At 31.6% G+C, this 21,410-nt stretch overlaps 3 protein-coding genes and 1 pseudogene across 4 annotated transcripts; 2 read left to right on the top strand and 2 right to left on the bottom strand.

The window, feature by feature from the left end:
• Positions 1 to 1,475: 1,475 nt before the first annotated feature.
• On the top strand, positions 1,476 to 3,567 carry LOC106386298 (annotated as a pseudogene).
• A 55-nt stretch (positions 3,568 to 3,622) lies between these two features.
• LOC106366445 (protein arginine N-methyltransferase 1.1) lies at positions 3,623 to 21,313 on the bottom strand. Of its 2 annotated transcripts, XM_048763209.1 has the most exons (10): positions 20,930 to 21,313; positions 20,830 to 20,840; positions 20,599 to 20,754; positions 20,447 to 20,510; positions 20,236 to 20,378; positions 20,065 to 20,152; positions 19,880 to 19,995; positions 19,653 to 19,803; positions 19,521 to 19,571; positions 3,623 to 3,982 (listed from the first exon to the last, which is right to left on the bottom strand). In XM_048763209.1, the coding sequence occupies exons 1-10, from the start codon at positions 21,162 to 21,164 to the stop codon at positions 3,828 to 3,830; spliced, it is 1,170 nt and encodes a 389-aa protein (XP_048619166.1). In that variant the 5' UTR covers positions 21,165 to 21,313; the 3' UTR covers positions 3,623 to 3,827. The 2 variants fall into 2 exon arrangements, with proteins under 2 accessions (XP_048619166.1, XP_013661500.2); XM_013806046.2 differs by lacking the exon at positions 3,623 to 3,982 and having other exon boundaries at positions 19,172 to 19,571; positions 20,930 to 21,312.
• Positions 4,076 to 5,169, bottom strand: LOC125590133 (cytidine deaminase 6-like). The gene has a single exon (XM_048763211.1). The coding sequence runs from the start codon at positions 5,118 to 5,120 to the stop codon at positions 4,281 to 4,283; it is 840 nt and encodes a 279-aa protein (XP_048619168.1). The 5' UTR covers positions 5,121 to 5,169; the 3' UTR covers positions 4,076 to 4,280.
• On the top strand, positions 16,268 to 19,107 carry LOC125590132. The gene is made up of 8 exons (XM_048763210.1): positions 16,268 to 16,654; positions 16,842 to 16,909; positions 16,993 to 17,140; positions 17,240 to 17,320; positions 17,653 to 17,739; positions 18,537 to 18,622; positions 18,693 to 18,813; positions 18,906 to 19,107. Exons 1-8 carry the CDS (start codon positions 16,397 to 16,399, stop codon positions 18,981 to 18,983), a joined length of 927 nt encoding a protein of 308 aa, XP_048619167.1. The 5' UTR covers positions 16,268 to 16,396; the 3' UTR covers positions 18,984 to 19,107.
• Positions 21,314 to 21,410: the final 97 nt, after the last annotated feature.

Below are 21,410 nucleotides of genomic sequence, written 5' to 3'. Positions count from 1 at the left end.
CTATAGGATCTTCTCATCATGATGACTCGCCAACGATTTTTTAAGCAAAGGAGGTAGGATTATTTTTGTAGCTAGTATACTAAATGTGGTGTGACTACTAGAGAGTATAACTATGGGCTTATGGCTCAAATATACTTAGTTAGTAATATTTTTATGTGCTCGGTTCTTATCGAATGCTTTTTAAGATGGTGCTTTTACCTTTTACGTACACGATCACATGCGCATGCATGCAAGATTACAAAACTCCGATATGCTTTTAACTAGTTACTAACAGAATTGGCCTTCATGATCACAAGCCCGGCCTTGCAATTTTCGGCCTTTTTTTTCTTTCTAGCTTCTGGTCTTGACAAACCCATAACCGGTACTAGTTAGGATTAATCATTCACATTTCCATGCTATAAAGTATGAATAATGAAATAGATGATAAAAACTATTAACAAAATAGAAAAAAATGTGTTGTGATTCTTTGGATCCACTTATTAAGATAAGACTCATCATATGATCAACTAATTACGATTATTTTAGTAGTTCAGTAGAAAGTAATTTGCTAAAGAGTTTGTAAGAAAACAAATTTAATTACTAGTCTTCCTTAGTCACATTTTCATGGTACGAATAGTAATGGTATGAAATTTAAAACTTGGGAATTTCTGCTAGCAGTTTAATATAATTGACCGCATTGCGAGACTGTGAAGTATTGGCAAAAGAATATCCAGTAATAATCAAGTCCATGGTATTGCAAGTAGATTGGTCCAATCATTTATATATTACTCAAATTTTTTACATATTTCCGATCTTTATTCCTAGCACTTTTCTTCGAGATAATGGTGTGTATAACCATTATCTCGCAGAATCCATCATATCCCCTCCGAGATCATGTTTTATTTTCTAGCGTTCTTGGTGAAACTAAACATTCTATGAGCCATCAGATAATGGGATGATCGGACAACTGTCCGGACCGGATTAATTGGTAGTTATGATACCATATCAAGTTTTCTAAGCTTCTAACTTAAAAGCAATTAGATGTTGTCCCTTATATATTTTCAATGTGAGATTTTTATCCCAACAGACATACTGCATATATCGATCTTTACTTTTGTCTTTGTAATTGTTCATCAAGAATGTATGCTTTGGGTAGACCATTTTAAAATGTCTGTACAGAATTTTAGAAAAATAAGTTAACAAGGTCAACGTTCAAACTATGACATATGATTTATCTTTTATATATTTGAAAATATATTTTTAAACAATAAAAATAAATCTAGCTTTACATTACTTGATCTTTCTTCCTCGTTTTTTTTCTTCAAATTAAAAAGACCTTTTAGTTTACGTTGGAGTTTGGTGCAATTAACACTAATTTGTTCTTCCCTACTTTTGCTGCAAAAAGGACCTTTTAGTTTACATAATCGCAGTTCCTTACCCAAAGCTTTTGTAAATTTCAAAACAACCCCCACGAAAGAAAGGACCACGTAAGAATGGTTTGGATCACTAGACATCTCATCATCATCTTCACCAGTCTTATCGTCATGTTCTGTCCTGAAAAGCCCAACCCCTCTTCGAGACCAGACAAAGTCCACCATGTCGAAAACTTGTAACTTTCTTGGCCTGAGACTCAGATCAAATCCTCCTCTCCCATTCTCAAACTCCTCTGCTCTGAATCTCCTAACGGCTGCTTCGAGACCTTTCGACCGTTGGATTCGCGCCTCTTCACGTCGTCGGCTTGTTCTCGGCGGTTTCGCCGGCGCTTCGTTGTGGATGAACAACATGTCCGGTAATATTGGCAGCAAATCTTTCATCGCTTCCGCGAGGCAGACGAACCCTTCTCCCGTCGAACAGGTCTGGTCTTCTTCTCCCTCTTGGTTTCGTATTAAAAGCTTTTCCAAGTTCGTATCGTTAGACATTTTGTGCTCTGTTTTCAAAGTTCGTATCTTTAGTCATTTTGTCTCAATAATTGTGGAAGTGTCTGAAATCGAACTTCTTTGATTGATTAGGCGTTGAGTAAAGTGGAATGGCCTGAGAATTTCCCTTTCAAAGAAGAAGATTTCCAGCGATTCGACGAGTAAGCTTTTGTCTCTTACTCTGTTTTGCTTTCAGAGATCTTGTGACTTCTTTTTTAACTATGTTGTGGGTTTCTTTCAGGTCGTCTGATTCAACATTCTATGAAGCACCACGGTTTGTGACACACATTGATGATCCAGCTATAGCTGCATTGACAAAGTACTACTCCAAGGTTTTGCCTGAGAGTGAAACTCCGGGAGTGAGTATACTCGATATGTGTAGTAGTTGGGTACGCACTAACTAAAATGAAAATCCGTTTTAACCATTTTCTTGTGTGTTTTCGAAAGTTTTAGATTATTTGGTTCTTGTGATGTGTTACGTAGGTAAGTCATTATCCAGCTGGGTATAAGCAAGAAAGAATAGTTGGAATGGGTATGAATGAAGAAGAGCTTAAGCGCAATCCGGTAAATAAGATTAAAATTTATCTATATTCACCATTTAGGGATGAGATGGATCATCTGGCCTGCGGGTTCGGTTAGTTCGGGTTTTTGGGTTGGTTAGTGCGGAATTCGGTTAGTTATGTTCAGCCGAAATCTCACTGAATTAAACCGAAATTAAGTTTGGTTCGGTTTACGGTTAATATGGATTCAAAAATTTCTACCGAACTAAACCTAAGTTTTTGAGTCAGTTAAATTTTAGTTTGAATTTTGGTTAATTCGGTTTGGAAATTTGGTTAAATTTTTTTGTTTCAAACTGCCGAATCGAACCAAATCTCTAACCAAACTGAACCGAAAACCGAACTTTGGATCTTATTCTATCTCTCACTCAGGTTCTCACCGAGTACATAGTCCAAGACCTGAATGTCGATCCAATCTCCCTTTTGAAGACAATTCTTTCCAAGTTATTACCAATGTGGTACGACATAAACTTTTTAAAAGTAAACTCCTTAATTAAAACTCAAAGTCATGATCAACCAATAATGTTTTCTTGGTATCTCATTAGGTAAGTGTGGATTATCTTACAAAGCCACTTATAGTTTTCAAGGAAATGAACAGAATCCTCAAGCCAGGAGGACTCGCTCTAATGAGGTTGATTCTCTTTTAACACAAACCTGCCAAGTCTTGTTGGATCACTTCCTCTCTTGTCTTTATCTCTGCAGCTTCTCAAACCGTTGCTTCTTCACTAAAGCAATCTCGATATGGACATCAACTGGTGACGCAGATCATGCTCTCATTGTTGGATCATACTTTCACTATGCTGGTGGATATGAACCTCCTCAGGTATGCATTTCTATATATATATTCATCAACACACCTTCTATCAGAAACCCTCTTTATAGAGATTATTCATTTCCAACTTGTGACCAATTCAGGCGGTTGATATATCTCCAAATCCAGGACGTTCGGATCCAATGTACGTTGTCTACTCCAGAAAACTCCCAGTGGCCTAGAAATTGAGACCCAAAACCTTCATGTATACACAGAGGAATATAATATTCAATTAAGATTACTTGGGAAACCTGGTTTATATAGAATATTTTACTCTCTCAACAGAACTCGTGGTTCGTTTTCACTACAAACTTAGTTAATCCTCTCAAGACAACAATCATGTCACACAAGATAGACAGACACATACAAGAGTTTGTTTAGTGAAATCATTAATCTGAAACTCAGAAACATAAAGACAAATGCAGCAGTGTAAACTGTGAAGCAAAGGGAATGTTGCAAAACTTGAAGACAAAAAAAATACAAAAACTAATATCACAATTTGAGAAACTGTATCTTCTCAGTTTCAGCTGAAAGCTTAAAGAAATGCTTCTTTTTGAGAGAATTTCAACGCATTTTGTAGTGTTGAGTTCTTGAGACCTTGGAGTGCTGACCATCCAAAGAATAGCTTAGCTTTATGTCAACGTCTCTAGGATTCTTCTTGTTATAAGAAACCGACATGCTTCCAGTGATGGTCTCATCCTCGCATATTGTCAACACATCTTCAAGGTACATGACTGTTTGTTTCCAGTCAAAGAAAAAAGACGAACTAAGACTGAAAAAATTACTGCATGAACTCAAAGAAGAAATCAACATATAATAATATGATTATAATTCATTACTAAGACCATTGTGATTTGCCCTAATGGGTTTTATCTTTCCCTTACATACCATAGTTTTTGTATCAACATCTTATAAAATATGCATCATTTTTCCAATTATTACGAATTATGTATATATATATTTTGTTTAGGGTAAATTTTGAAATCGTTTCTCATATTAATCTTTGGCCTTCACCTCCTAGACGCAATGAAAGACCTTGACAGCGCATTTGGGGTCGGCTATAGTCTCTAGAATCATCTTCGCCGTCTTCTCTTGACTCACCACTGCATCTCTCTTCTCCACCAGCACCGCTTCCACGATATCCTCGAACTTTGTACCTCCACTTATCACAAAATCAACCAACGCAGCTTGCACTGGCCCTAAGCTAGGGTTATACGCAGCTGACTCAATGTACCATCCTCTATACACTTTCCCTTCACGATCCTTCAAGGCCACTCCCGAGGGACACTTACTGTACGGTGCAAAAGATCTGTTCGCCGCCGCTAGAGCCGTCCTAAGCAGTACAAGATCTTCACATCCCTCTGAACTCAATAAGAGGAGTTTGTTATCACGCGCCTGGAGAAGGTCAGGGAGGAGATTGGAGTGACGTGGAAGGAGACTCTTGAGAGTCACGAATTCTTGTATGCCAAGTGCTGGATCTTTGATAAGGACTTGGATGATAGACGCCTCGGTGATTTCTTGAAGAAACTGACGGCAGTGACCGCAAGGCGCGTGGAAGACGGAGTCGCTAGAGGAGACGGCTAAGTGTGTGAGGTTTTGCTCGGAGTTGAGCATGAGGTTGACGACTAGGAACTGCTCGGCGTGGATGGAGTGGTGAAGAGGAAGACCGGGAAGTTCGACGTTGATGCCTAAGAAGACCTTGCGGGAAAATCCGAGTCCAACTGCTCCGACGTGACGTCCGGAGATTGGAGCCATACGGAGATAAACCTTACGGTCGATCAGTGAAACAAGGTCCATTGGGTCGCTGACGACACCATAGGGTTCGTTTATGAGAACGAATTTTGAGGGCTGTGCCATTTTCTTTGGATCTTGTGTTTCGGATGTTATGTTGAGTGTGAGAAGCGAAGAAGCAAACTCTTTGACTTATTTATAGGTGTAGTGTTGTGTGCATGCATATTGAATAAAACTGTGTAATTGGGTGTTTATGTCATTGACATACCTAAGGAAAGCTACATAAAACAAAAAGGGGATTGTGACTCTTAGGATCTAATGTCGAGAAGACTTGTGCTGATTCATGAACCATCTTTTTGAGAAAGAAGTTGTTAGAACTATTTTTGTAATTTAGTAAAAACTAGATAGTAAGGTCATGAAAAGTGGTAACGTATGGTTCTAGTCATAACCCTTGATTAGTAACTTTATGATAGCTTAAATATATAGTGATATATATGAAAATATAATTGGTTCATTAAAAAATACTAGTTCAAATGACGTCGGTAGATTAATTGCATTGGTTATAATTAGTTCATTTACGAATCCGACTTAGAATTTGTATGCAGTAATAATCAAATCGATGATATACATAAATCTTCACTTAAGCTTTGGAAATTGCAAGTTTAACCTTTTTTTTTTAATGTATTATTCTATCTAAATGTGTTAAATCGAGTTATTACCTCGTACGCAGACAGTATTATCACATGCACATGCATGCACTGTTAGAAAATCAAAAACGAGACTGGTCACTATATAAACTATCAAGACTCATGTAACTTTAAAAGCAACGTTGCTTTAAACTAGTTAGAAATACTTCAAAGTAGTACTGATTACATAATGTTATAAAAAAAAAGTTTGGATTACATAAGAAATTTGCTTGAAAGTGATGCACTACTGGTGAACATATACTAATTCGATAGGGTTACTTAATCACACTTGCATTGTATGAGTAATTAGGATCCACCTATCAAGACCCATGATGACTCATGAACGATCTTTTAAAGCAAAAGTAGTATGATTAAAAATTTGTTGTCTAGTAGTCACTACAAAAAATGTGTGATTGTATCCCTTAAGTTGTATCACAAAAACAAATGATATTATTTTACATTACTTATTTATAAATGAAACAAATATATATGATTCAAAATAATTTATGATAATTGATGTTATTATTAAATAATTTAACATCAGTTCAATAAAAATGACATAATTTGTATCACTTTACAAAACTGATGTTTATTTAGTTTTTTATTTGGTTGACATCACTTAACAAAACTGATGTCAACAAAAATTACGTAACTATATTTTCATTTAACATCATTACAGTAAAAATGATGCTACTTTTTCTAAATTTTCGTCAATAAAGTTTTAAAAGAAGAATAAGAGAAGTATAGTAGAACCTCTATAAATTAATAATGTTAAGACTTTAAAATTTTATTAATTTATAGAGATATTAATTTATAAAAGTTTCATTTTTTAGATTTTTTTCTATTTTTGAATATTTATATTAATAAAATAAGAAAATATTTGATTTTACTGTATATAAATTATTTATTTTTAAGAAATTTGACTTTCATATTATTTTATTATCTTATTTGGTGTATAGTTTTATGTTTCATAGAATTATTATGTGGTTTTCGATATAATTTTACTAAATATTATCAAAATATATTAAAATATTAAGAAAAATAGATGTATTTTTATTATGAATATAAAACCAACAATATAATGTTTAAAATATATTTAGATATAGATTATTAATTTATGATTTTAATGGGACTATATATTTACATGGGAGTTTTTAAAATATTATTATCTTATTATTTTATCGATTTATGTCATATTTTACACACGGTCTAAGTTGGTACCGTCAAAATTTATTAATTTATAGAGATTATTAATTTATCGAGTATTAATTTATAGAGGTTATACTGTAGTTGAGATTTTCTTGTGGCTAATTTAATTGAATATTCCTGATAAACAAACAAAGAAGCCTTCTTTAGTTTGTTTAATTTATAAATTAAGATTATTTATTTTTGTTAGAATTACTTTTATCATTCACTATAAATCCGTATGTAAAAGGAAAGTAAAGATGTAGGAGAGGTAATCAAAATCTTTTAAGATCAAGTCTTTAATTCATGTGATGATTTTTGTATGGTTTTTTAATTTTATTTTTTTTAGTTTTTGGACTTTGGTTTTTACCTTTTATATTTTGGTTTTTAATTTTGTGTTTTTGATTTCACTGTAGATTTTAATTTTTTCAAAAAAACAAAAGAAAAAGAAAACCAAAATCTGATTTAAAATCAGCAAAATAAAGGAAAAATGGTACAGTGGACACTGAACACATAATTTACTGGATAAGAAACACTATATATACACGAGCCACTATACTATAGGGTTATATTGGGATTTAGCATTTTTACCGTATATATAAATTTTGGCGTCCAAAGCTCTCGTTTTATAAATTTTAGTCCAGGTCCGGCTCTTTTTCTGTATAATCTGTGTCCTTTTGACCCAAACACTGAACGTGTTTCCACTGTCACCACTTCGACTTCACAAGTCTATATTTCCATAACTAAATATATATTATACTAAGTTTTCCATACAAAATAAAGCTCTGGATCTGCCCCCTAGATTAGAGTTAGACGCCAAAAAAAATTGCTTAAAAAAAGTTTAGAGTTAGAAGCCACCGATTCAATGTAGCTTACACTGTACATAAAATGCATACTTAAGAATACCATTGCCACTAAAAAACTAACAAACTAAATAGTAATTTTGGAAACATAAACTTTATTATTTTATTCTCTACGATTCATCGACTAGATTTCAAAATCAATATTTCTTAAGAGTTCTATTTTAATATAAATCACATTTTCTTGTGAAATGACGAATGAATATAAAAATTTATCAGTTTAAATTTGAATTTTTTTTCTCAACAGATGCACTCGAAACTGACATCTTTTTTATCAACATAATAGGTGATTCTTCCGTATTTATGCACATAAATATAAATATTTTTAAATATAAATATGTTATAATAATTTATTTATATTTTATTTTTATTTTTATATTTTATTTTTATTTGAATAATTTTATAATTTATATGTATAATTTATATTAATAATATTATATTTTTGAGTTAGACATGTGATTTTGTATATGTAATATCTAGTCGGTGTAGTACTTATCACTTGAATATATTAATTAAAAATTACTTAAAGAAATATAAAGATAATATTTTGAATCTAATGCAAATATATTTTACAAAAGAAATAAATGTAAAAATTAGTTATTTTTTTAAGGGTTTTTTGCAAAATTGACCTATAACTTAAAGTCAAACACAAAACTAACCTCTTTTTTTTTTGAAAATTGGTTTTGCCCTATTTACCCCACAAGTTCATATAATTTACGAAAATGCCATCAATTTTTTTTTTTTTTTTTTTTTCGAAAATGACATTTTTACTTTCTCACCCTCATCATTTTCAAGTAATTACAAGATTGCCATTGTTATCAATACCACAACCACCATGAACAACCAATTTGAAGCTCTTAATGCTCCCAAAATCGATTTACCCTTCTTCTTTTTCCATTCTTGTGAACTAAACACAACATATCTCTCACTTTCTCTCCACAATGAGCTAAAAAAAACCAAGATTTTGATTCTAAATTTTTTATGGTTCATAGAGTCATAGAAGCTAACGATTCTGTGTGGGTTACTTTCGTTTGTGATTCTGTGTGCTTGGAGAAGCCTTATGTATGCTAAGGAACTTATCTCACCAATTTAATGTATGACATCGAGTTTTTTTCCAGATCTGTTCGTCAGACGACTTACTTGGGAAGTCGTCTGGCTGTAGACAACTTACCTGGAAGTCGTCTGGTCAACGCAGAGGTTATTTTTGCAATTGACTTTGAAATCTGTAACCTGAGACGACTGAAAGTTAAGTCGTCTGTTTTTGTTTGGTTTCAAAAAAATTTCCAAAGAACCTAGACGACTTACATTTCAGTCGTCATAAGTTAGTTTTGCATTTGACTGGATAATTTCAGAAGTTTGACTTCCCCAGACGACTTACATTTCAGTCATCTGGCGAAAATTAAAATAATAATATTTTTTTAAAAGTAGACGACTTACAGTTAAGTAGTCATAGGTTAGTTTTGCAATTGAAAAAAAAACTTCAAAATTTAATTATACACAGACGACTTATAATTCAGTCGTCCACGAGACGACTTACTTGTAAGTCGTCCAGGATTTTTTTCCGAGATTTTGGTCAAACCTCGTAAATCCTGGACGACTTACATTTCAGTCGTCTCGTGGACGACTGAATTATAAGTCGTCTGTATATAATTAAATCTTGAAGTTTTTTTTTCAATTGCAAAACTAACCTATGACGACTTAACTGTAAGTCGTCTACTTTTAAAAAAATATTATTATTTTAATTTTCACTAGACGACTAAAATGTAAGTCGTCCAGAAAAGTCCAACTTCTGAAATAATCCAGTCAAATGCAAAACTAACCTATGACGACTGAAATGTAAGTCGTCTAGCTTTTTTGGAGTTTTTTTTAGCCAAACAATAGTAGACAACTTATTTTTCAGTCGTCCGAAATAACAGATTTCAAAGTCAATTGCAAAAATAACCTCTGCGTTGACCAGACGACGTATAGTTTAGTCGTCTGGACAACTTAGATTGAAGTCGTCCGCGTCTTCTCCGCTAGTTTTTAAGTTTTCTACGTTAGTTTTTGAATAACTTGTATTTTTAAGAGTGATAAGTAACTTCAAGATATGTAAAACTCATATTTACAAAATATGTTCTCTCCCTTAGTTTTACTAAATTTGACTAAGTTTTTCAACGCAAACTTATAATAAAATATGATATGCTTTGACTAGTTACTATTGTTTGTTTCCATCTCTTAAGTATTATTGTTATAGACAATAATGATGACTATTGTTATGAGTTGGAAGAAGGGTTAAAATGCTTCTTAAAATGTTGTATCAATATAAAGCTACCAACATTCTTGTTTATTAAGATGAGAAAAAGGCCATTGGAGTTTATTATTGCATATAAGAGATCCAAAGATAAGAAAAAGGCTACTGAAGTCTATTATTTCATTGATTTGTAAATGTGTAAACACATTGTTAGCACATTTAATACATCTTGGAAAACATTATTACTGATTTTACAAAAAATTCACAACTAAAAGAGTAGACATGCAATTCACAAAACAGACCACAAACAAAACTATTATAGATCATTCCTCTACAAAGACAAGCTTGGATTCCACTTGAGTAGACAAGACCACACGACTTTTAAGAAGTCCAGACGACTTCTAAGAAGTCCAGACGACTTCTAAGAAGTCCAGATGACTTCTAAGAAGTCCAGACGACTTCCAGGAAGTTCAGACGACTTCCAGGAAGTTCAGACGACTTTGTCAGAAGACTTTTAGGAAGTTCAGACGACTTTACAGGAAGTCCAGACGACTTTACAGGAAGTCCAGACGACTTTACAGGAAGTCCAGACGACTTTGTCAGAAGACTTCCAAGAAGTCCAGACGACTTCCAGACGACTAACAGGTAAGTCGTCCCAGAAGTCTTCCAGATCTGAAAAACCTGCATATTAAATCCAGATCTGAAAAACCTGCATATCCAAAAACGTTCAAATGGCTTAAAAACAGAAAAAATGAGTGAAAGATTAGATAAATCTACCTTTACAGAACACACAAAAATACATATCTAAAAATAATAGATCTACCTTTAAATTAGTGGAAGATGAGTACCATCTAATTAAAAACCTGCAAAACAGATAGATTAGTAAGAAAGACATGAGACAAAACTGGAAAATTCATATAAAGTTTGGTGTTTTCAAGTCAAAGAGATTAGAGTGGGTTTGGAGAGTTTTAGTTTGGGAAAAAAGTAAAAACTTTATACAACAAGAAGTTACCAAATGAAGAAAAATCAGACATAAGAACTTACCAAAACGCTCAGATCTATTATGAAAGGGAGACTTCGTCAGAAGACTTCCATGAAGTCCAGACGACTTCCTGGAAGTCCAGACGACTTCCTGGAAGTCCAGACGACTTCCTGGAAGTCCAGACGACTTCCTGGAAGTCCAGACGACTTCCTGGAAGTCCAGACGACTTCCTGGAAGTCCAGACGACTTCCTGGAAGTCCAGACGACTTCCTGGAAGTCCAGACGACTTTGTCAAAAGACTTCCAAGAAGTCCAGACGACTTCCAGACGACTTCCAGACGACTAACAGGTAAGTCGTCCAAGAAGTCTTCCAGATCTGAAAAACCTGCATATCAAATCCAGATCTGAAAAACCTGCATATCCAAAAACGTTCAAATGACTTAAAAATAGAGAAAATGAGTAGAAGATTAGATAAATCTACATTTATAGAACACACAAAAATACATATCTAAAATTAGTAGATTTACCTTTAAATTAGTGGAAGATGAGTACCATTTGATTAAAAACCTGCAAAAGAGATAGATTAGTAAGAAATACATGAGACAAAACTGAAAAATTCATATAAAGTTTGGTGTTTTCAAGTCAAACAGATTAGAGGGAGGTTGGAGAGTTTTAGAATGATGAACATTACATTTTTGTTGCAGCCATTTGAGAGGGGGGGGGAGAGAATGTGTAAATTTTTCTTTATATAGGGAGACAAAAAATCCAATTAGGTTAAATAATTTTGACTCAGACGACTTCCTGGACGACTTACATTTCAGTCGTCTGGTGAAAAAATTAAAACAGACGAGTAAGTCGTCCAGAAGAGTTTAATATTTTTAGCGGGAAATTAAATATTTTTAGCGGGAAACTAAAATAGAAGACTTTCCAGACGACTTACAAGTAAGTCGTCTGGTTTAAATTATTTAAGCGGGAAAATAATTTTTTAAAAAATTTTTAGGCGGGAATATTTGGACGACTTACATGTAAGTCACCTGTTTTAATTTCTTCACCAGACGACTGAAATGTAAGTCGTCCGAGTAAATTATTCAACAGACGACTGAAATATACGTCGTCCGAGTAAATTATTCAACAGACGGCTGAAATATAAGTCGTCCACACCCTAAACATAACCCCTAAACTTAATTATCTAATTAAAGACTTCATAAAATCAAATCAAACTTGAAAAGTGTTTACTATACACATAAATAAACACATATAGGTGAAAACTAATTTTTGAAAAAAACATTTTAGTTTTCCAAAATCTAACCCTAACAATACATACAATACTACAACATATGTTTGCCAAACTCCTAAACCAAAGTATTTCATGATTCACTACTTCCACTCATCTATCTTCAAAACAAATCAATTTTATCATATCTTAATTTATATCACTTAAAACTGTTTATAATTACTTGATTTTTATTTTTCACGCATCAAAATATTTTTTTACAAGATTTATAAATTATTTTTAAAATAAACCGGTACCAGATGACTTACACTTCAGTCGTCCAGACGACTTCCAACATCTCAGACGACTCAGACGATTTACTAGGGCTATATTCGTAAAAATGGCTTCTGTTTTTTTGTTTGGTCACAAGGGGCTGAGCTGTAATTTCACTAGGCTTTTAGGTTAGTTTTGCATTTGATTCAAGTTTGGGTATAGGTTTGGGGTTAAAATCAAGTTGTGGGTTAGTTTTGGCAAAAACCTTTTTTTTTTAACATGTGTTGAGGTATCCTATAATTTTTATGTATGAAATAAATAAAATATTACTATAAAATGTTGACCTAAAATATTGCTATAAAATAATCTGTTTTATATTATTATTTTTTCTTAATATCAAGATTATTTTTGTTAATTTTCATGTTTTATGAAATCACATTGTATATGAATATTATTAAAGATTCGTTTTAAAAATTTCAAATTTTTCTTTTTATTGTATATGCTATAGGAAAAAATAAAAAAGTAAAATAAATTTAATAATGGTAATTAAATGTAATATTTTTAATTCATTAATTGAATTATGCTTTGAAAACTACTTAAGAAAAAATCCAATAAAATAAATTAGTTTTTCATAACTTTATATTTCTTGTTGTTTTCATTCAAAGTTCAAATTTACTTGATAAATACAGTTGAATCATTAGTATCCCCTAAACTATATTTGCGAAGTGATTTTGCCACATGTCTTTTCAACAATCAATTTCACAAAACAAATATGACATGACTACTAAAATTGATGACATGTCTTATAACTTAATATGACATGGACAATTGCATTTAATGTTAATTTATATTTTTGTTAAACTTTTTAAAATATGGTAATAAATCATATATTACATTTAATGTCAATTTATATTTTTGGAATTTTTTTTAGAATATGAGAATAACTCATAAATCATCATTAAAATAAATATATTCAAATATGACATTATAAATTTCGAAATATAATTTAATTATATATTTTTAAATTATACAATTATAATATAATTTAGTTATATATTTTTAAATTATACAATTTTAAATTATACAATTATAATATAATATAATTATATATTTTTAAATTATACAATTATAATATAATTTAATTATATATTTTAAAATATATACAATTTTTTTAGAAAATTATAAAAATTTAATCGTAAAATCATTATTTTCTTATATATCTACAAATTTTATAAATATTGTTTAATTTTAATTTTTGGTAATTATGCAACTTTTACAAATTTATTTAATATATTTAATTAAAATAAATAGATAGAAAAATCCATCTAAGATTATAATTTCAAATATTACATGCATATTCTTAAATATAATTTTTATGTTTAATTAAATCAAATTTATCTTAAAATATTGATACGAAAAAGAAAATTTACAATATTAATAAAATTTTATTTTGAAATATAATTTATATTTATCTATTAAAAAATATTTTAAATTTTTGACACCTAGTTTAATGTAATTACTCTAATTTGTTTCGCCTTTCTTCCCAAATATTTTAGAACTAGGATAAGACTCGCGCCTTGCGCGGAATTAAGTTATTATTTTTATTATATTTTGGAGAATGAAACAATAGTTTGGCTTCATTTGGATTACGGGTGTTCAACCCGGATATCGGGTTAGTTTCGGTTCGGTTCGGTTTTTTTCGGTATTTGGTTAGTAAAATATAACTACTATTCTAAATCAATATTTACTTTGACTTTAGTCTTTCACATACTTTTGAAAGATTTCAACTGGACGACTAAATTGATCAGCCAATCTTGTTGCTTTAAATCATTAGTGTTTATATATATATATTATTTAGTTTGAATATTTATTAAATAAAAATTCATATGCGTTATATTTTATGATCATTTATAACTTATTATAACAAAAAAATAATCTATTGATCACAAAATTTTCAGAGTGGGAATATTCAAATTTCTAATAATATATAGACATTTTGAAAAATTCAAATATAACATATAAGAAAAAAAAAAATGTTTTTATTATATATTTAATGTGATTTTTTAATATCTTTCAATAATATAAAATTAAAAAAAGAACTAAGACAAAAAAATTGTTATCAAATATTTATTATTCATAATAATTAATTTTCATATATACGTTAATCATATTAGGTAATTTCGTAGCTTCTAATTAAGGAAAGTGCAAAAAAAAATTTTGGTAGATTATTTATCAATTAGATAGTTAGTTTAATAAAAAATATAATGTAAGTCAAGATGGACCAACCTATTTTTCTAAGAATAGTATATTTTATATAGTCATTTATTAAATGAGAATTTATAATCATACAGTTCTATGATCATTCATATCATTTTATAATTGAATATTTAAATAATCGATAACAAAAATTTCAATGTGAAATCTTTAATAAGTTTATAATTTATAAATGTTTTTGAAAATTCATTGAAAGTTTTAATATTAAAATATTTATGTAATCTTATGGTATATAGTATAATCTATATATATATATAAATATATATGTTTTATTATTAAATGATATTTTTTACTTATATGGTTTTAAAATAATGTGTATCTTCTTATAATATTAAATAAAAGTTCATATTAATACAATTTTATGATCATTTGTAACTTATTATGACAAAAAAAAAAATCTATTGATCACAAAATTTTCAGAGTGGGGATATTCAAATTTCTAATAATTTATAGACGTTTTGAAAAATTCATAATATAACATATAAGAAAAATTATAAATGTTTTTATTATATATTTAATGTGATTTTTAAATATATTTTAATAATATAAAATTAAAAAAAGAACTAAGATACAAAAATTGTTATCAAATATTTATTATTCATTATAATTAATTTTCACATATACGGTAATCATATTAGGTAATTTCGTAGCTTTTATTTAAGGAAAGTGCAAAATATTTTTTGGTACGTTATTTATCAATTCGATAGTTAGTTTAATAAAAAGTGTAATATAAGTTAAGATGAACCAACCTATTTTTCTAGGAATAGTATATTTTGTATAGTTATTTATTAAATAAGAATTTATAATCATACAGTTCTATGATCGTTCATATCGTTTTATAACAAAATATTTAAATCATCGATAACAAAATTTTCAATCTGAAATCTTTAATAAATTTATAATTTATAAATGTTCTTGAAAATTCATTGAAAGTTTTAATATTAAAATATTTATGTAATCTTATGGTATATAATGTTTAATATATATATATATATTTATTTATTTTATTATTAAATGATATTTTTTACTCATATGGTTTTAAAATCATGTGTATCTTCTTATAATAAAAATGTTAAACCAATTGATCATTAATTTTTAACATAATAATTTTAATAGTTTTAGTCATTTATTGTCGTTTTTAAAAATTCAAAATATAACATATACGAAAAAATCTAAATTTTATTTTTATAGCTAATTTGATTGTTTAATTTTTTTAATAATATAAAATTAAACAAAAAATGATGGAGGAGATATACATTGTTATCAAATCTTTATTATTAAACTCATTAATTGTCATATATATATTAGTCATTTATGGTAATTCCGAAGGTTTTATTTAAGGAAAGAAAATATCATATCATATCATTATATCATATAGTTTGACCAACTTATGTATCTAACAACATATAAAAATCGAATGTGGACCTACTTATTTTTCAATTGAATGTAATTGACTACCTAATTGAGTGTCACCTATGTATTGGGGCCTCTTTTAATTAATACAAAATTGAGGTTACATTTTCTCAAATGTTGCTCGATTAATACATAAGGGATTGTTGAATAGACGCCCCCACGAAAGAAACGACCACGTAAGAGTGGTTTGGATCACTAGACATCTCATCATCATCATCTTCACCATCTCATCGCCATGTTCTGTCCTGAAAAGTCCAAACCCTCTTCGAAACGAGACAAAGTTCACCATGTCGAAAACTTGTAACTTTCTTGGCCTCAGACTCAGATCGAATCCTCCTCTCCCATTCTCAAACTCCTCTGCTCTGAATCTCCTAACGGCTGCTTCGAAGCCTTTCGACCGTTGGATTCGCGCCTCTTCTCGTCGCCGGCTTGTTCTCGGCGGTTTCGCCGGCGCGTCCTTCTGGATGAATAACATGTCCGGTAATATTGGCGGCAAATCTTTCATCGCTTCCGCGAGGCAGACGAACCCTTCTCCCGTCGAACAGGTCAGGTCTTCTTCTCCCTCTTGGTTTCGTATCAAAAGCTTAAGCTTTTCAAAGTTCGCATCTTTAGACATTTGGGAACAGTGTACTCTGTATCTAGTAACTTATGAACGAAACAAGGTCATACATTTTGTCTTAAATGTATGTTTGTGTAAGTGTCTGAAATCGAACTTCTTTGATTGAATCTTAGGCGTTGAGCAAAGTGGAATGGCCTGAGAACTTCCCTTTCAAAGAAGAAGATTTCCAGCGATTCGACGAGTAAGCTTTTTTGTCTCTTACTCTGTTTTGCCTTTAGAGATCTTGTGACTTCTTTTTGAACTATGTTGTGGGATTTTCTTCAGGTCGTCTGATTCAACGTTCTATGAAGCTCCACGGTTTGTGACGCACATTGATGATCCAGCAATAGCTGCACTGACAAAGTACTACTCCAAGGTTTTGCCTGAGAGTGAAACTCCGGGAGTGAATATACTCGACATGTGTAGCAGTTGGGTACGCACTATCCTTTTAAACCAACCATTTTCTTGTGTGTTGAGAATCTTCCCAACTCCCAAGTTTAAGACTATTTGGTTCTTGTGATGTTTTACATAGGTAAGTCATTATCCAGCTGGGTATAAGCAAGAAAGAATAGTTGGAATGGGTATGAATGAAGAAGAGCTTAAGCGCAATCCGGTAAATAAGATTAAAATTTATCTATATATTTACCATTTAGGGATGAGATAGATCATCTGGCCTGCGGGTTCGGTTAGTTTGGTGTTTTTGGGTTGGTTAGTGCGGAATTCGGTTAGTTATGTTCAGCTGAAATCTCACTTAATTAAACCGAAAAAGTTTGGTTCGGTTTTCAGCTAGTATGGTTTCAAAAATTTCTACCTAACTAAGCCTAAGTTTTCGAATTCTGTTAAAATTTTGGTTCGGATTTTGGTTAATTCGTTCAGAAATTTGGTTGAGATTTTTTTTTGTTCAAATTGCCCCGAACTTTGCATCTTATTCCATCTCTCTCTCAGGTTCTCACCGAGTACATAGTCCAAGACCTGAATGTCAATCCAAAGCTTCCTTTTGAAGACAATTCTTTCCAAGTTATTACTAATGTGGTAAGACACAAACTTTTTAAAAGTAAACTTCTTATCTATTAAAATAGAAGTCATGACTTAATTCATGTGTGATTTTTTTATTTGGACCACCCTTTAGAAAGTTGTTTAAATTATATTTTTTTATAAATATATGAATTATTTTTAATAATTCTAAAACAAAAATCAAATAGATATTCCTATATTTTCTCTAAAATTGTATATGAATAAAATCTTCATATCTTCTTATTTACAATATAAATATATTATTCATTTTCATTAAAATAAACCTTTTAAATATTTAATTAATTTCGTATTTATTTAGATAAATGTAAATTTCATTTTTCACCTAATATTTTTTTTATAAAATTTATGTTAATTTCGTGTTTATTTAAAAATTTAATGTATATTTCATTTTCAATAAAAAATCTTTTTAAATCTAATTAATTTTGTAATTATAACTAAAATCATGTAGAATTTTGTATTAAATTTGTGATATTAATTTAATATAATACTTTTCAATTAAAATTTTGATCCTTTACCAATAATATATTTCAATTCAGAATTTTGTATCACATAATATAAAATATGCTATCACTGAAAATTTTTAAAAAAAGTTTATTGTATGTGTACTATAAAATTGTTGTATTTTAAAATATTATATCAAACAATATAATTGTAAATATTGCAATTAGTTACGTAAAATAAATAATTATGTGTGTACAAATAAAAATAATCACCCGCACGGTTGTGCGGGTCAATCTAGTTTTAATTAAAACTCAAGTCATGACCAACCAATGTGTTTATTTGTATCTCAATAGGTAAGTGTGGATTATCTTACAAAGCCACTTGAAGTTTTCAAGGAAATGAACAGGATCCTCAAGCCAGGAGGACTCGCTCTAATGAGGTGAGGCTCTCTTTTAACACAGACTTGCCAAGTCTTGTTTGGATTCAAACCCATCACTTCCTCTCTGCAGCTTCTCAAACCGTTGCTTCTTCACTAAAGCAATCTCGATATGGACATCGACCGGTGACGCAGATCATGCTCTCATTGTCGGATCATACTTTCACTATGCTGGTGGATATGAACCTCCTCAGGTATGCATTTCTATATATATATTCATCAACACACCTTCTATCAGAAACCCTCTTTATAGAGATTATTCATTTTCAACTTGTGACCAATTCAGGCGGTTGATATATCTCCAAATCCAGGACGTTCGGATCCAATGTACGTTGTCTACTCCAGAAAACTCCCAGTGGTCTAAAAGTGGAGACCCAATCCCTCTTCATGTATACAGAGAGGAATATAATATTTAATTAAGATTACTTGGGAAACCTGGTTTATATAGAATATTTTACTCTCTCAACAGAACTCTTGGTTCGTTTTCACTACAAACTTAGTTAATCCTCTCAAGACAACAAACATGTCACACAAGATAGACACGTACAAGAGTTAGTTTAGAAGGAAATAATTAATCTGAAACTCAGAAACATAAAAGATAAATGTAGCAGTGTGGACTGTGAAGCAAAGGGAATGTTGCAAAACTTGAAGACAAAAAAATACAAAAACTAATATCACAATTTGAGAAACTGTATCTTCTCAGTTTCAGCTGAAAGTTTAAAGCTATGCTTCTTTTTGAGGGAACTTCAACGCATTTTGTAGTGTTGAGTTCTTGAGACCTTGGAATGCTGACCATCCAAAGAATAGCTTAGCTTAATGTCAATGTCTCTAGGATTCTTCTTGTTATAAGAAACCGACATGCTTCCAGTGATTGTCTCACCCTCACATATTGTTAACACATCTTCAAGGTACATGACTGTTTGTTTCCAGTGCGTGGCCCGTGACTTCGGTCCTGCAATTTCACACCCGGTGGTTAGTTTCAGACCATAATGAACTAGCAAGGAATTTTGCAGAGAGAGAGAGAGATGTGAACCTGTTGAGAAGCCTAGGAGCTTGTGGCACATGGTAAACGACACGTCAAAGTAGGCTACGAGTGCGTGGATGTAGTCATTGCGTTGTGCAACAAGTTTGAAGGGAGCTGTGAAGGAAGCATCACCAGAAGACATCTTTGAGATATCCATCGTCTGTTACAATAAAATGAAGTGAGCATTAGCCACAAATGTAAAAGAGATACGACTAATCATTGTGTATATCTTATACCTTAAGTAGTCTACTATCAGTGACGATCTGTTTTTGGTCGACAGTGTCAACAAGCGGCTCCATCATAGCCTTTTTCTTGATGCATGACATGTCAAAACCATACACACTGTTCCAAACTACAAAACACAGTTGTCAACAGACATTGAGATAAATGATGGAGAAAGAGAATCAATGAGCTAGCTTACATTCAATTTTGTCTTCTTTGTACTCTGAATCCTCTATGGCTGTAAGAAAGAGAGAGGCTTTGTCTGGTAGCACAATCCCACCATCAACCTATCAATAAAACCAAGGAAGGATATGAAACCATAGGCTCTTCATAGCTCTAATGTAAACAAAGTTGGAGCTGTGTAACTTACAAGCCATTTGTTGCGAGCGTACAGGACACTGTCCAACATGTTTTCAAACAACAGAAAGTAACCCATCCACTCAGATATGATCACATCCACTTTAGGAGTAGGAAGCTCTATCTCCTCAATCTTCCCTTTCAAAACCGTTATTACTACAACGCACAAAACAAAACCATTAAGCGGCTATAAAGGTTTAAACTTGAAAGAAGAAAAGAAGTACCATCAGAAAAGCCATTGGCTTTAACAATCTCCTTAGCCATGTCAGCCATTTGAGAGCATTCAACCTATTAAAAGGACAAACTCAACCAAATCAATTCAGATTGAAATAAGTTTTTTTTTTTAACTTCTAATGAAAAAAAAAGGAAGCGTTACAGCGTAGACATGTTTAGCTCCAGCCTTGGCACAGAAGAGAGACAAGATCCCTGTCCCAGCACCAACATCAAGAACAACTTTGTCCTTGATGAGAAACTTGTTTTGGTAAATCACGTTCTGGTAAGTCTTTGTTCTCACTACATCCTTCAACATCTCCTGTAATAGATACAATCCTCCAATCAGACACCAGACAGATAATCATACATAGGAGAATCTCGGCAAGATACTTACTTCATGAATCCCTGCAAAAAAAAAACAGATAAACGGTTGGAATCAGAGTCAACATTCAGCACACAAGTTGATAACTAAAGAGCACATGGATTCATCTTACCGAAGTGAGAGTAGGAATCGAAGTAGTAATCGGCGCTGGTGGTATCATCAGCCATTTCGGTTGTGCCATCTGCGGCGTCGCACATGGATTCATCTTGGGCGGTGGCGGCTTCAGCGGAGCCTTGTGCAGCTTCGTCTTCATCAGCGTCTTCGAAGCGTATCTTCGTGTTCAGATTGTGTCCGAAGCTGACGAACTCTTCTTCCTCGTTGTTGTTGTTGTTGTTATTCTTCGTCATCGTTTCTCTTAGAGCCGAGGGAAGAGAGAGAGAAGGGTTTTGGGGAGAGAGAGGAAGTGCAAAAGATTAGGGTTTTAAGGAAGCCGCCACAAGCTTTTTATTATTTCAGAACTTGAACAAGCAAAGTCTTTGGTCTTGTTTTTCTCTCTCTCCTGTTGCGAATTTTAAATTAAATCGTTTTTAAAGATATTTTCTGAACCGGTTGAATTCTCGTCCACACGCACCAAACCGGTTAGATTTATCCCT

Source organism: Brassica napus, chromosome C7 (assembly GCF_020379485.1).
Source record: "Brassica napus cultivar Da-Ae chromosome C7, Da-Ae, whole genome shotgun sequence".
Lineage (NCBI taxonomy): Eukaryota > Viridiplantae > Streptophyta > Magnoliopsida > Brassicales > Brassicaceae > Brassica > Brassica napus.
The sequence above is the reverse complement of the archived record's forward strand: the minus strand, read 5'-3'. Positions and strand labels throughout refer to the sequence as shown.